This window comes from Aquarana catesbeiana, linkage group LG11 (genome assembly GCF_042186555.1).
Source record: "Aquarana catesbeiana isolate 2022-GZ linkage group LG11, ASM4218655v1, whole genome shotgun sequence".
NCBI lineage: Eukaryota > Metazoa > Chordata > Amphibia > Anura > Ranidae > Aquarana > Aquarana catesbeiana.
The window spans coordinates 86,545,301-86,562,082 of NC_133334.1; the positions used below are offsets into that span (position 1 = coordinate 86,545,301).

At 40.6% G+C, this 16,782-nt stretch overlaps 1 protein-coding gene across 2 annotated transcripts in view; it reads left to right on the plus strand.

Annotated features, from left to right (window-relative positions):
* The first annotated feature begins 11,857 nt into the window (after positions 1-11,857).
* Positions 11,858-16,782, plus strand: part of TNNT3 (troponin T3, fast skeletal type) — a 37,546-nt gene continuing 32,621 nt past the window's right edge. For both annotated transcript variants that reach the window (XM_073604699.1, XM_073604700.1), the window contains exons 1-2: positions 11,858-11,892; positions 13,537-13,550. In XM_073604699.1, the coding sequence (XP_073460800.1) occupies positions 11,873-11,892; positions 13,537-13,550 (34 nt within the window). In that variant the 5' untranslated portion in view covers positions 11,858-11,872. The remainder of the gene's footprint in view (positions 11,893-13,536; positions 13,551-16,782) is intronic.

The following is a 16,782-nucleotide window of genomic DNA, read 5'->3' on the forward strand; positions in this document are numbered from 1 at the left end:
CCTTCTCTAGGGATGAGCTTCGTGTTCGAGTCGAATCCATGTTCGACTCGAACATCGTCTGTTCGCCCGTTCGCTGAATTGCGAACGATATGGGCCGTTCGCACCAAATTCGTGTGGCGCGTCACGGCCCATAATTCACTGTGGCATCGCAGTGCATTGCTGGCTGATGATTAGCCAAGCATGCACTATGACCCGCATGCTTGGCCAATCACAGCGCCGTCTGAACAGAGATACGTAATTGGCCAAAGCCAAGGAGGCTTTGGCCAATTATGGCTCAGGGGATTTAGTACACGCCCCACACTATATAAGGCCGCCTGCACGGCGGCCCTGTGTAGTGTGTGTTCCGGCGTTCATAGATAGAGAGAGAGAGAGACAGTGTCATTTGATTTGAGTTAGATAGATTAGGCAGAACAGTCAGTCAGTTAGCTGCACTTACAGTGTATTGTGTATATATATGCATCCCAGGTGTTGCATATATATATATATATATATATATATATATATATATATATATACACTGTATTCAGTTTAGCTAGATCCGTTCCTGTTATCTTCTTACTGACAGGCAGGCTTGTCTTGTTACAGTATTTAAAGCTACCTGAAGAAAATTTCTGGTGTTCTTTTGATCCTATTAGTACCACAGTCAGGCAGCTAGACTATTTACAGTTAGTGCAGTGCGTCCTGCTCACAGTGTTCAGCTAAAACTACAAGTTAGTGGGGTGCGTCCTGCTCACAGTGTTCAGCTAAACCTACAAGTTAGTGGGGTGCGTCCTGCTCACAGTGTTCAGCTAAACCTACAAGTTAGTGTTGTGCGTCCTGCTCACAGTGTTCAGCTAAACCTACAAGTTAGTGTGGTGCGTCCACCTCACAGTGTTCAGCTAAACCTACAAGTTAGTGCTGTGCGTCCTCCTCACAGTGTTCAGCTAAACCTACAAGTTGGTGTAGTGAGACCTCTGCACAGTGTTCATCTAAAGCTACAAGTTAGTGCAGTGCGTCCTGCTCACAGTGTTCAGCTAGATCCGTTCCTGTTATCTTCTTACTGACAGGCAGGCTTGTCTTGTTACAGTATTTACAGCTACCTGAAGAAAATTGCTGGTGTTCTTTTGATCCTATTAGTACCACAGTCAGGCAGCTAGACTATTTACAGTTAGTGCAGTGCGTCCTGCTCACAGTGTTCAGCTAAAACTACAAGTTAGTGCGGTGCGTCCTGCTCACAGTGTTCAGCTAAAACTACAAGTTAGTGCGGTGCGTCCTGCTCACAGTGTTCAGCTAAAACTACAAGTTAGTGCGGTGCGTCCTCCTCACAGTGTCCAGCTAAACCTACAAGTTATTTTTTTGCGAGCTCTGCACAGTGTTCAGCTAAAGCTACCTGTAGAAGGTTGGTGGTGTTCTCATACTACAGGCAGGCAGTTGATTTTGCTAGCTGCAGTATCAGTACATATCAGTACCACCACCACCAAAGGCCCAATTTTTCTGCCCTTGTTCAACAGGGGCATGTAATTACAATTCTTGATCTAATATTTCACAGCAGGGTCCTGTGAGGGCTTACAGTGTTGTGGCCACAACAACACCTAAGGCCCAAATTTCTGCTGAGTATATAGGGCAGGCCCCTACTTTCAAACATCTAACTTACAAACGACTCCTACTTGCAAACGGAAGGAGACAACAGGAAGTGAGATGAAATCTACCCCTAGGAAGGGAAATTCTCTCCTGTAAGAGTTAATATGAGAAAAACATTTCTCCTTTCCACTGAAGCTTTATCACCAATCCTTGTTCCACAAAAAAACCCAAATTTTCAAAAAACATTTGTCATTGGGACAAAAAGTGAGGTGAAATCTTCTGAAGAGGAGGAAAGACAGCAAAACAAATGTCACAGGGGTGATAACCCTTCCCTATGTTTTCCAAAAAGCTTAAAAAAGATTTTTTGGCTGGAGCTAAACACGTTAAAAATGTACCCGTTAAAAATTACAAACAGATTCTACTTAACAACAAACCTACAGTCCCTGTCTTGTTTGCACCGCCTGTATACTGCTGTTCAGAGTATATAGGGCTTGGTGGCCCCACACCTTTCCTTATTTTAATTTGGGTGCGGGGTTCCCCTTAATATCCATACAAGACCCAAAGGGCCTGGTAATGGACTGGGGGGTACCCATGCCGTTTGTCTCACTGATTTTCATCCATATTGCCAGGACCCGACATTACATTAAACCCGCAAGCAGTTTTAAATAAGATTTTTTACTTTAAAAATGACATTTTGTGCAGGGACTGTTCTAAGCATGGGAAACACGCGCCACTTTACAGGCATACTATAGACACCCCACAGGTACGATATTTAAAGGAATATTTCACTTTTTTTTTTACTTTAAGCATCATTAAAATCACTGCTCCCGAAAAAACGGCCGTTTTTAAAAGTTTTTTTTGCATCGATACAAGTCCCCTGGGGTAGGACCTGGGTCCCCAAACCCTTTTTAGGACAATACCATGCAAATTAGCCTTTAAAATGAGCACTTTTGATTTCGAACGTTCGAGTCCCATAGACGTCAATGGGGTTCTAACGTTCGTGCGAATTTTCGGTCCGTTCGCAGGTTCTGGTGCAAACCGAACCGGGGGGGTGTTCCGCTCATCCCTATCCTTCTCACATCACTGCGTGAAATTGAGGGCAAGCCGCGCAGCCATTACTTTGACAGGCTGTCACTGAAACCGGCCCACTGAGCCATCGGCCTACCGGGAAACTTCCTGTAGTCCCGATGGCCAGTACATGCCTGTTCAGACCTGCTACTTAAACGGAATCCCAGATATATTAACCGGGTTTCTTTAGCATGCATTACAATGTGTATGATTTTTTCCAAACGTAGATCACATTCATGGTTGTTCGTTCAAAAAAGAAACGAGAAACATTCCATCCTGTTCCTTCAAATTTTCTCATCACTATAAAACTATAAATGAAGAATTGCGCTAGAATTTTCTCATCACTATGTTCGAAAATGATCCTTGATTTGACCCCCCACTAATCATTCAGAACAAATGTTCCAAAAACATCATTTTCAAACTAAATTCTATTGGTGTATGTCCAGCTTTAAAGTCGGTCACACATGAATAGCGATTCTTTACGTTAGGCAGGCCATAGATGGTGCGGTTTTCTTTCCTGCAACCACGGGTTGCTGAAAAGGAAATCGCTGGATTTGCCTCCAGTAGAGCTATTGTGCTTCCTGCACCCCCCTCCAGGAGAAAGCAAAAACTCAGTGGTGGGGGATGTGTTGATGGGGGAATCAAGCGATTCTATGGCTGGCTTTAGAAGTGACACTGGTGTACCCTGACATGACATATCATGATAAAACCTGTAAGAAAGTACTTCACAGTCTAGCAATGCTAAGTAAAAAGATAGTTTGCACACTTTCAGCATGTCCCCTCTTGTTCTTTATCAGCTGACTAGAGATAAGCCAGCCCAAGACTTTACATCATAGCAAAGTTCACCCTTCTGGTACTTAAGATCTAATCAGATCAGAGTGGTTTGTTAATGGCTCCTTTAAAGTGGTTGTAAACCCTTTACAACAGCTTTTGACTACAGGTAAGCCTATAATAAGGCTTACCTGTAGCTACCCTGGATATCTCCTAAACCTGCACGGTTTAGGAAGTATCCCCTGTATCAGCATGTGCCAATGTCATTAGCACATGCACACTGAAGCTATGGCATGTCCGTGCCGTTACTTCAGCTAGTATGCCGTTACCGGGAGTGAGGTCCTTGCGGCTCCGGCCAATCACAGCACCGGAGCCAGCCATACCTGGAAGTAACTACGGGAGCGATGTCGCCGGCCAGGGCAGTGTACGAGGACTGCTGCGGGGGCTTCAATCTAAGGTAAGTAATTCATAATGAGCTAGTATGCTATGCTCATTATGCCTTTGTCTTGAAAATTTGTTTTTTTTTTTTATTTGGGGGGGGGGGGGGGGGGGTTTACAACCATTTTAACATGTATAACAACAGTTGTCTGAGCAATCAACAACAGGTAATTAGAGAATATAGAATATAATTAAAACATCCCCAGTAAGTTATTTCAGTAGATTGGAGATGGGATAAATGTACGTAATCAAACTGTCTAATTATCTGTCTTAGGCTGGATTTAAACGAATAGGATGCCAGACATTGCATATGATTCGCACCGATTTGCTGTGCATATCACAAGCGATGTCTGTGCAATGCAAAACTGTATCACATTCGGACCAAAATGGCGCAGGACCCTTTTTTTGGTCCGCATTGGAATCGGATGGGTGTTCAGACCCATGCGATCCGTTTCTTATCCGATTTCACAGTTCGCACTGCGTCTTGCAAACCGATCTGGGGGTGTCATTAACTTTACATTGACACCCCCAGCGGTTTGCAGAGAGCAGTGTGAACTGCCTGTGAGTCAGGTGCGATGCAGGAACCCGCATAGGAATCGCAGTGGTTCCTGCATCACATCAGTGTGAACCCAGCCTTAAAGGAGTTGTAAACCCTCACCTTTTGTCCTGCAGCTCGCCCTCAAAACCCCGTTTTTCTTACCTGCTGTCTCGTGTCCTCATTGGATTGCTTGATAGCAGCAGGAGCCATTGGCTCCCGCTCCTGTCAATCAAATCCAGCGACACGGGAGCGGGGGGCAGAGCCGAGTCCTGCTGTCTGTGTCAATGGACGCAGCAGTAGGACTCGGGAGCATGCCCGCACGAGTGCCCCCTTGGAAAACGGCTCTCCGAGGGGGCACTCGAGAAGAGGAGGAGCCAGGAGCGCCGACCGGGGGACCCCAGAAAAGGAGGATCGGGGGCCACTCTGTGCAAAACCCTTGCACAGAGGAGGTAAGTATAACATGTTTGTTATTTTTTTTGTTTTTTAAACGAACCTTTACAATCACTTTAAGGTCACCATACACCTTACAACCTGACTGTACAATCTCCTTTAGATTTACTAGAACTATGGCCAATGCTTGGATAAAAAACAGTAGGATGAAAATAACAGGCACTTCTGGCTCACAAGAAAAGCTGTGTGAGTCAGTGCTGATTGTTCCCATTTTTTTTGGAGAAAAGAAAACCCATATTTCGTGATGTGCTGGCCTTATTCACTCATTGGCCAGGTTGAAGACTGTGTCAGATCTGAACATCGCAGAGATGTGATAAGGGTCTGGCAGATTTCTCACCGCCCATCATTCTTGGCAAGACATTTACCTGTAAATGACCAGTCTCAGGGTACAAAGAATTCCCAGTTTTCATCTTTTTTTCCCAAATTTGTGTGATGAGGATACAATTGACCAATGTCTATGGGGGTAAAAAAAGTGTGTGAAGAACATTGTTACACAGGGAAGGATATATCAACAGAGAATAAAAGATATTTGCCATAACGTTTCTGATAGATGTTTAACAATGGTTGGACATTCATGTGTGATGGCAACCGGATCATCCATCAGGCAAACAAATGTGACAGCTCAGCTCTTGTATATGGAGAAGAAAGGGAGAAGATCATAGATAAATCTGGCCAAAACCAGCACATCAGATTTATCAGACTTATCTCATGTCTATGGATATTAGGCTGGCTAGAGACACTAATGAGCGGAAGGAGAGACAAGCACAACCTGACTACCTTTTGGGCACAAACATCAGCCAACGCATCCATAGAGCCAACGGTGGCATCAGATGTTTCATATCTAGGCCTATAAAACAGGACGGGGAGGTACAATGAGGACACCTCCAGTTGCGGTGCATCAGAAGTAAATCACTATCGACTGGACTTAATGTACTCCCTTGGCCAATTGCTATTGCCCTTGGTGAGCCTTAACCATCAGTATGGTGGGTGCCTGATCCAATCAACCACAACTGTCATATTATGACTATAAGCACCATATTCCTGAGCTGTACATGTCAGTTTAGCAGTACAGATTCTAATCTGATCAATACAGTGATTGGATTGCATGTCACCAATATAACGGTTTGTGCCTTATGGCATTCTTTTTCTATTGCTGGAATGTGACTGAAAAAAAGAAGGGTTTTGTGCACACCCCCTACCATGAAGGTGGTCTTCTTAATTTAACAGCTCCACACACACACACATATATACACTCACAAGGGAACATCTCCAAATTCTGCTGTCCTGCTTGGTCTATAATTAGTGAGTAAGTTGAGCTTAAACCCTAGTGAGCCCCCTCCCCAGTAACCTGTGTTAAGCAGCTGTTCATACACTTGTCCTGCCCCTCCTGTGTGCCACTCCTCACCCCCCTGACAGCCTGTCCAATCCTGGTGGGGTGCAGATCACATTTCGGTATAATTGCAAGACATAACCAGGCCGGTGGGCGATTGAAAAGTCTCACAACTGCTCCGACCCCCAGTGCTGCTCTCTGCTCTCGGGCCTCAGGTAAGAGAAGGGTGAGGGGGGCCTGAAAAGATACCCCTTCAACAAGTGGCAGCATCACTTGTGTGAAGGGAAGGGAGACAGCACCTACAAAAAACATTAACTTGTCAGGGGGTCCTTTAATACTGAACATCCCTCTAACAGTAATAAGAGTGGATCTTTAAATTTGTATGCAGAATATTTTTCATTCTATAGATTTATAACATTAGAACAATTCTAACAGAAGACATGATAGAATGACTCGCTAATTGGGCTGTCATTTAAATAGAAGGTGACAATACCACTGCATCTCCCTTGTTTCCAAAGATCAAAAGGATTCTCGAAAAAGCAACCTGCTAATACTTTACTTTATTAGTAAGATCCCTAATTTAATCCTCATATGAGATCCGTACACAACTGCTCAACAATGCAATCCAGGCTAAGCTTCGGAATGGCAAGACCGGTGTCATTAATGTGACCCTGGCTACAGTCCAGCAATGTCATGTGCTGTGTGCCACCTGAATGCATTGTCTGAACGGAACTGTCTGAACGATCCATCTATCTACAATTGACTTTGTTGGCTCCTTTTTTTTTTAATCTTGACATCCCATCGGGCTCTTCCTCTTTAAAACTGGAGAATAAACCTATTTCATGATATCACTGTTTCTCCTGCTAGAACCACCCACCCCTTTATAGGGATTTAACTTACCTAAAATAAATCAGAACAAAATAAGACTTGATGTCCATGGTGACCAATAAGTTATATTTTATTCTTTGTGAAATTCAAAGATATCTGATTGATCACTGCGGTCAACAAATCCTCTAGTTTATTTTTTTTTTACAAGTAGCCTCCTCTCCTTTACTCGAGTCTAGTACTAGGAAAAATGAAATGCCTTTTTTTTTTTTTTTTTTTTACAGACTATGTGTATTGTGAAGGTGTAGCTGTTGCCATGTGTTTGATATATGTAGAGACATCATTGTATCTAGGTTGCATGTTACCAAAAATTCCATTTAGGTGGCATGTTGCCAAAAAGGCATTATTTCTAGGGAGCATGTTACCAAAAAATTCTTGTATTTCAGTGGTATGTTACCAAAAAGTCATTATTTCTAGGGAGCATGTTACCTAAAATTAATTGTATCTAGATGACATGTTGCCAAAAAGTATTTCTATCCAGAGAGCATGTTACAAAAAAGTCATTATATCTAGGGGGCATGCTACCAAAAATGAATTGTATCGAGATGGCACGTTAGCAAAAGGTTATTAAATCTAGGGGGCATCTTACCAAAAAATATTTGCATCTAGGAGCATGTTATCAAATATTTATTGTATCTGAGGGGCATATTATCAATTACTCCTTGTATCTAGGATGCATGTTACCAATAATTTATTTATCCAAAGGAATGCGCGATACTGGAAAGTTGAATACCTGAATTGCCATGTTTTGGTGGTATAACAATGACATAAGCCCTTTGTTGCGGTGTATAATGCATGACCATGATTAAGGAACAAGGACTTGTGTATCCCAAAATCTAGGACCATAAAGATGCTAGATATTTAAATTAGTGTCTTTTTTGCTTTGTAATCTATAGTAATCATCTGTTATCTTCGTTGAGGCATTTGTGAATTGTCTTTTAGCTGTTTAAATTGTCCCAGATTCCTGAGTGGGTGACATTTATAGAACAAGTTGTGTGTAGGTTGTTAGGACCAGCTGTTAGTTTTGCCGAGATGGGGGTGGTAGCACATGTCATATTAAAGGACTATATGACAGACAGGAGGTATGGCCTTCAGTCCCCTTCACAGATTTTCACTGACGTTTTCCTTTTTTCCTTCAGACCCTTAACTGGGAGGTGTAAACTGTGATTACATGCAGCAAAATGAGATGTACATTCCTATGATGCTCACCTTTGAAGTATTGGAAGTGTGCAATAGGAAAAAAGGCGTTGACTCTTGTAAACAGTCCACAAACATAGGGCAGATAAGATGCTAAGTTTCATAAACAACTTGAAGTCATGGCACTTACCTTATGTCATGGGACTTTTCTAATGTCTTAGATACACATCACACAAATGGATTAGACACCCCATAACCCAAATGTTAAAAGATTATCCTGCCATCATATTGTCTCCTTCCCAGGTCCAGATCACCTTTAAAGGACATTCCCTGGGGGTCCCAAAATAGACAAGAATGCCCAGTTGTCCATCTCTTATACCAGCCCGCCCCTCTTTGCTATCTCATGTAACATCTGAGTCATGCAAACTGCAGCCATAGGCTCCCAAGTTTTCCTTACAGGGTGGGAGACCTAAATTAAGCCATTGGGTGACATTGGCCTTGTGTCTGGTACTGCGTTAGTAGAGTTGTCCTGCTTCAGGGATATTGCTAAATGGGATTATAAATGAATGTAGATTAGATCTCCTGAAAATAAGATATATGCATTAAATTAATATTTTAAATTAATACCTTAATACTTTACAGTACAAAGATTCAGTTCACAGCGAGGCTGTATAAAAGAAACTGAAAAGGCCACCTACTTTGCTATATGGTTATTTGCTTCTTGTCTGGGTTTCTTGTTAGATTATTCTATGCATTTTTACTGTTAGTGCTTAGGTAATGACAGTGTAGATCATAGAAGACCTTAGAGGGTCCAGTACTGTCCCATCTGGGATATACATTTGGTCTTGGCTTAGAAACATCACAAAGAATTCGGACAATGCAACAGGATCAGCCCATGCAAACTCTATGTTCCTTTTGAGTAGATTTTAGTGTGCTAGACATCCACCACCTTCTTCTCTCTCTTGGGTTTCCCAATTATGAGAGCTATTTAGATTAAAAAAACAAGCGTGTCACCAGGTACACTTGAGTTCTCAGATCTCCCCACTCCCACAACCCTCATCATTGGGGCTCTTTCCACTTAGAACTTCATTACCATTGCATACCAGATAATGCAGCAGGAGGAGTAAGACTCAGTGACAGGGAGGTAAAGCTAGGGATTTTGGTGAGATGATCTTGATATTTGGATCCCCAGCTATGACAAGGCAATGGTTGTTATAGCCTATCGCTTTAGAGACATTGCTGAAATATCAGATTTGGGTAAATAAATTATTTATGGGATAACAATGATTGATGAATCATCAGGGTATGATTTACACACCTAATACTGAACCAAAGTTATGTATCCACCACAAAGTGCCTAGCTGAGAGGCAAAGATGCTCTCAGCCTAAATGCTTCAGGAAAAAGTGAAACCATTATTACTTTTACAATCTCCTATAAGGAAGATAGTTATTTTTTCATGATATTATCCTTCATCTTTCCTTGTAAGTTTCCTTGCTATCATTGCAATTGACCTAACAGTTTAAATCAGGGATATGCGATTAGCGGACCTCCAGCTGTCGCAAAACTACAAGTCCCATCATGCCTCTGCCTCTGGGTGTCATGCTTGTGGCTGTCAGAGTCTTGCTATGCCTCATGGGACTTGTAGTTCTGAAACAGCTGGTGGTCCGCTAATTGCATATCCCTGGTTTAAATGATAATAAAACCGGTGTATCTAGTCTTCCCATTTTTATGGGGAAGGAATAGGGCTCATTCAGATTTTGCTGTATTTCAGTAATGCAGGTGTGTGTGCAGTGGAGCTGTTGGTCCCACCATTTGCTATCACGCATACAGTAACATGCATTGTGATAGCACAGGACAACGTGTGTTTTGGCCTTTAGAACTCCTGTTAGGATTTTACTGATATCTGGGGCTCAGTTAGAGTGATTTGCCCTTACTTCCCTTTTCACTAGTGAGGAAGTGAAGGAACTCTTCAAGAACAACACAGACAGAAGTAAAAAGTCTTTTTTTTAAAATAAGCAGGGGAACTCTAGGACCCCTGTCAGCTTTTTATTGATGTCTGTTTTACCGTTGTAGACTTTCTCCAAAGAGAGGAAGTCACCAAAACAGGAAGTGAAGGGAAATCTCTCTACACCCCGGTTCACGCTATCACTTGCATGTGAATCGCACAGGAACTGCACCGTATTCACATGCAATTCAGTCATTTTGAATGGGCTCAAATCACACCGCATCGCACCAAAAAAGTGCTGGAGCCGCACTGCAACCGTATTGCATTGGTCGTGTTGTACCATGCGATCCAGTGCAGGAAAACCGAACTGCATTTGCAATCCTTTTGGGGTGTCGTTAACTTTGCGATGATACTTGCAGCAGATCGCAAACACAGTGCAATTGCAATATGGTGCGGGAAATGCACAGGGATCGCTGCGTTTGCAGCACCGCATATGTGTGAACCTAGGCTAATGGAGTCCCGAATAAAAGTACAAATTGACAGTGGTGCTAATCTTTCCACATTCTATCCAAAACTGCTTTGCCTTCACATACACTTAAATGTGTCAGTCCAACCAAAGCTGATAGGTCAAACTTCTGACAATCTCGGGGACCTTTATTGGTGAGATCTCTGTGCTTGAGTTCCCAGGTCTGCACACTTGCTGTGGATAATATGAGGGTATCCCATTCTCACTGCTACAAAGCGAGCCCTTACCAAAACAAATTTATCAGAGTTCATTAGGAAAAATGCCCGTTATGTTGGTGGTCAGTAGGAAGACTGCAACCTAAAACCGCGCATAGACGCTTCGAATCTCAACAAGTTCAGCAGAAACCGGCCAAGATTCGAACCATGTATGGGCAGCTGAATGTACCCAAGTTGATCGATCTATCAACTTGGGTACAACCAGCTTGTCGTTGGATTTTGCATGCGATTATTTCTAGCAGCTTCCCCTGCCACCCCGCCGGGAGAACACGATGGCTTCGCAGGAGGGATCCCCTGTCAACTCTGTCTGTGTTGATGGAAAATCGGGCAAATTTCTTTCCTGCAACCTGTAGGAGAGAAATTCTCTCTGTCTATGGCTAGTCTTACAATGATGGTCAGAATGCCAACCTTACAGACAGCTAAAAAGATAATTGGTCTCATACTTATATTGTAAAGCGCTGCGTAAACTGTTGGCGCTATATAAATCCTGAATAATAATAATAATAATAATAATAATAATAATAATAATAATACTGCTGGCTTTGCCAAGGAACTATGCAGGCAATATGAAGTCAATCAGCCACAGTTCAAGGAACCCCTAGGAACCACTGGAGAAGCCCTAAGATTCCACAGAACACAGGTTGAAAATGGCTGCCTAAGTGTGTTCTTAGATCTTCTGTAAAGACTTGTGTAACACACCTGTGCAAAAAGATCTTGGCAAGGCCATATGCTTTGTTTTATTTTTAGTCTATTGCAGCTGGTGCTGCAGAAATAGCAATACACTGCAACACTAGCACGCTATATAAGCCTCACTTTTAGGGAAAACTTGGCCACGCACGTAGGTAGACTGAGGTTGTCACTATACAAACTATATGTTTTAGAAAATTATAATCCTGCATTTTTAAATAGCAGTTGTGTTTGGAGGGTTGCCAACCAAGATGTTTGGTTTACAATGTGTTCTCAAGTTTCTCTTCCTTTTTGTTTCTTTCCAGCCGACCAAAACCCAACATGTCTGACACAGAGGAAGTGTAAGTATATAAAACAGCATGCGTTGCTAAGTAAACAGCTGTCAACACAAGCATTTTTGTATACACATATGTAAAAAACGCAAACCTCCACCATACACCCACATATTGACCGTTTGGACAAAGAGGAATTAGCTACAACAGTGCTCCTCAAACTGTGAGATTAGTCTTCTGTCTAAGCTAGTGAGGCATGATAGTCTTTAGATGATAAAACATATCCAATATTTTTACTTTTATTTATTGATTTATTATTTAGTTTTCTACAATTTTTATGTAAAATGTGTGTATAATATGTGCAACAGATTGATTTTAGTCCACGTCTTGAATCAGGTTTAGTTTTCACTGATAACCTATAAGATAGGTAAAGTCTGAGTGTCATCAAAGACAAGGCAGGCAGACAAGTAAAAAAAATTCTGACAATTCTGGTCATCATTTGCCTAGTTTTAGCTGTATGCTTAATAATGTGTCTTGTTATTGCTCATTTATAGGCTTATTTATTAAGAGACAATGCAAGGAGCAATGATGAGGCACATAGTGAAGTCATAGCTCTTGACTCTGTTTATTTGGAGGGACTGGCCTTCTTTTGGAAAAAAATCTCCAATTTTTGGTCTGGTGCTTAGACCTTATTATTAATAATTTATTATTTTATCAAGAGTTTTATACTACAGTAAACCTTTAATCCAATCTAAAACTATGAAACAAAGTGGTGAACATAAAAACTTGGTGGTTCGACCAGTCTTTTTGTGCTTATCAGTTCTTCATGGTCCAGGGATGTATTCTTTTGCCCACATGCTATAGGGTTGATTTACTAAAGGCAAATAGGCTGTTCACTTTGCAAGAGGATTTTAACTCAATTTAGTGAATGAGATGAAAATTCACTTTGCAAAGACTACCCAATCATATGTTTAAAACAAAAACTAAAAAAACCCCAAAAAAACAGCATTTTTGTTTGCACGTGATTAGATGGTGGAAGTCAGGAGAGCTTTACCTCATTCCCTAAGATTTGCTTGCACAGTAAAAATTCCCTTGCAATGTGAGCAGCCCATTTGCTTTTAGTAAATCAACCCCTTTGTGTTAAAAGATGTCCCTCTTTCTCATTTAAAAAGTTTGGAGGTAGGGTGTAGTATCTGATTAAATTTCATATCACAGAAAAATGCATTCTTTAGCTTCATACACACCACTGGTCTTTTCACTGGGTTGACAGAAAAAAACTGACAGCTCAGGTCGTAGCTGCTGTACTAACAATCAAATGTTAGTACAGCAATCTCCCCTGCTGAGCTATTGTGTTCTGACAGGGGGAAAGCCCCCTGCCAGAGCACTCTGGTCAGTAGGAGCCGGTCGGTCATGAGCCTTCAACAGAAGCCGGTTGCCATAGACACAGGCTGAATGTCAGCCGGTTTCTATTGAACCGGTTCATGCCAGCCAACATTTGGCCCGTGTGTACTAGACTTTACTGGCTAGTGGTTCAACACTTTCTACACTGGCCTCATCAAATAAGTCCAATGGTAGTCACATCTTAAAAATAAAAATACATTTTGATTTTGATACTTAATGTAAGGTGTTTTCTTTTTTCATTTATTAACGGTCTCTTCCATTTCTTCTCTCTTTTTTTTTTGTTCTGTCTGTTTTGTTTATTTCCTGCATCAGTGATCAGGTGGAGGGTGAGTAGGGAGCTGTACAACCTATGCACTTATGATATTGCATTATGCTAGTTAATATTATGAATTTCATGAGTTTGGACTCATGGCAAGAGATTTGTGGCTTTCCAACTGCTGTTGGAATGCAATACCCAGCATGAACTTTACCCAGCATGCACTATTGCCAATCAGTAGTCAAAGATAGCCACAGATTAAATGAAGTCATGTAATGATTAACAACCAAAAACTGTTTGTTTTTGTTTTTTTTATAATTGAATGCATGTCACTGGACATTTATCTGCAAATAAACTGATATTTCAATACATTTTCATTGGCCAGGATTTATTTGATATTGTATTTGGCTACAACCACATGTCTATGCTGTGTCTTAGATATGAAGTAAAGCAATCATATGGAAATACTTGAAATATGTTTTTATAATGCACTTTAATGGGACTGCCTGCTAGATTTAGATGTTGTGAATGATGATTGTTGCATATACACTGTATTCATATTTTTTTATTGGCTACATTTAATAATGTTTTCCTTAGATACCTCATCTATATTTAACTCTCCTTTTCCCTTTCTGATGTCGTCCTCTATAACCCAGCACTACAGTGTGAATATCCTCAAGCCACCTAACAGTAGCACATATTTTATGGTTATCCTAAAATGAGCACAGACGCAGCACATCCTTTTTTTAACCTGATGCTGAACTCAGTCATCTAGGCAATCGGCTATTTTGGATCCACGCTAAAATCTGTCTGCATAGAGATAGTGTATCGCTTCCAGTGCCATAAGAAAATTGAAATAGAACCCTGCGTATTAATAGCCGAAGGAAGGAAAAATTAATTGCCGTAAAATAAATGTCAGCTGGACTCTATACTGAGACAGCGATAGGGGTTCAACATAAGACACTCAAATTATAATTGTTCCTATGATAGATAGATAGATAGATAGATAGATAGATAGATAGATAGATAGATAGATAGATAGATAGATAAAAAATATATATATATATATTTTATTTATTACAGGCATTTATACTGTAGCGCTTTAAATAAAGCAGGCTTTATTTAAAGGGTCATTACTCATAAAAACGATATTTGACATATAAGAATATGAAGTCAGCCCTGGATTCCTTTATGTCTTAAACAGTGAGACAGTGAGTTCTCTCTTGCATAATAGCTGACCGTTGCTGTGCACCTAAGATTTTGGGTGTTCCAGCAAATCCTGTTGCATACTCCGTAATATTAAATACATATTAAACAATCTAGTAGAAAACACGGGAACCCCTTATAATGGCCATAGCAGGTGTGTTGATCTAGGATCTGAAGCTCAGAGACCTCCCCAATAGAATAGATATTAAACAAAAACATCATTTGGTTTAACTCTCCAGCATCTCGCAAAAATGAAATGAAAAAAGAAATGTTACTTTGGGTGTACTGACCCTTTAAAAGGGTCTGGTAATGAGACTTGTCTGCTAATTCACATGTGCAGCGTTAAGGATAACCCTAAAACCTGTCCTGATAGTTGTTTTCTCACTCTTCAGACTTTCTTTGATACATATTCCTTTTTTGACCTATTCTTACACCTATTCCTTCTTAGATAACATTTTTTTCTACTTCTCTTATTAACATGTGATCTTCTATCTTCCAGTATCCTTTCTCTTAACAATACCACCATTGTAATCCAGGCCTATATAATGCATTTATCTTATCCTCAGCTGCATTCCGTTTGTGCACGGTCCATATTAAACAGTGACTGCTCCTTTTTCATCTTACTAACAGGGTACACTCCCATCTGCTGACCACTTTATGAAATTGATTCATTTTGAATGACATTGATTTTTATCCAGGACTCTACTGCAGCTGCAGACTCTTCTTGTATGGTGTATATGTTTTAAACGTGTTACACTGTCAGAGACTGCTATGATGTTGTTCTGAGTATTATACATGTCTCTTGTTTGTACGTGTTGTACCATTTTTGTGGAACTGTAAGAGGAATTAAAGTGAACATTCTAAATCCAATCAATTGCCTTTAATAATGAATATAACATTTTTAATTTCTCTTATGAACCAATAGCTTTTGTTCTTTTGAATTTTTTGTAGATCAGTGTGATGCATATCAATGTGATGTAGGTTGTCTTCATGTTTTTTTCTGCTATCAAAGACTGAGGCTTATCTCTTTAGCCACTTAAACCCAGACAGGTCCCATACAGTAAATGCACTTTGTGAGAATGCAGGTGTCATATGATAATGGCACCTTGGGGCATAATCCATCAGCCATACTTTTTGGCCATGTCTGGATTTAACGTGGACATTTTGGGAATCACAGTCTGTTTGTTGTCCTTTTGTCCTTGTTGACGTTGCTGTTTTATTTTCTTTTATGTCTACTCAACAGAAGAATACGAAGAAGGTAAAATGGGTCAACTTACTAAATTCTTCATCGCTGACAATCAGTCCTTAACTCCATAACACTGCAGGATCGAATGGATCAGCGGAGTCTCACTAATGTTTATCATGTCCCCTAACCCTTTATCTACCAGACAAGTCCATCATGGTGCAAATTTGATGTTTCTATACACCAGATAGGTTATGGTGCCTTCTTTTTAGAAAGGCAGTGCAAGGGGTGATGTGTGCACCATGCAAAAACCAATCAGACTTTATCTTTTATGAGTTTAGGATGGGCAGAAGCACTAAGAGATGAATACTGATTGGCTGTGGGTTTTTGCATACAAGGACCATCAAATGTCAATGGGCTGTGTCACTAAATATACCGTGTGTGTATTTCTGCAGTGAAGAGTTAATTCTTTCATATATCTCAGTTTTTTTTAACTTATAATTGTTGACCCTGTTGTAGACTTCACATTTTTAGTTCACTTTTTGCCTCACCTTATTATATCCTCATTCCCATTCATGGCGATAATAGAGAATACTTTTATATTCATTGCCGATACTGACAGATCACAGAAAAAGTTTGGGCTTAACTTAAAAAAAAAAAAATCTGGCTAATGATTTATGATTTTGATCTGAAACTATATTATTGGCTTTAGAGAAAATCTCAACTTAACTCTTACTAAAATACTCAATAAACTAGCCATTTTATCAAATGTAACGACAGAAAAACGAACCTAGTGCTCAAGGCACAGTGTAACCCCTCAGGCAGACCAGGTAAGTAGGTAAAGTAGGTAAAAATAGTAGTAAACTTTATTACATGTGAACATTCAATAAATAGAAAAAGATAACATTATAAA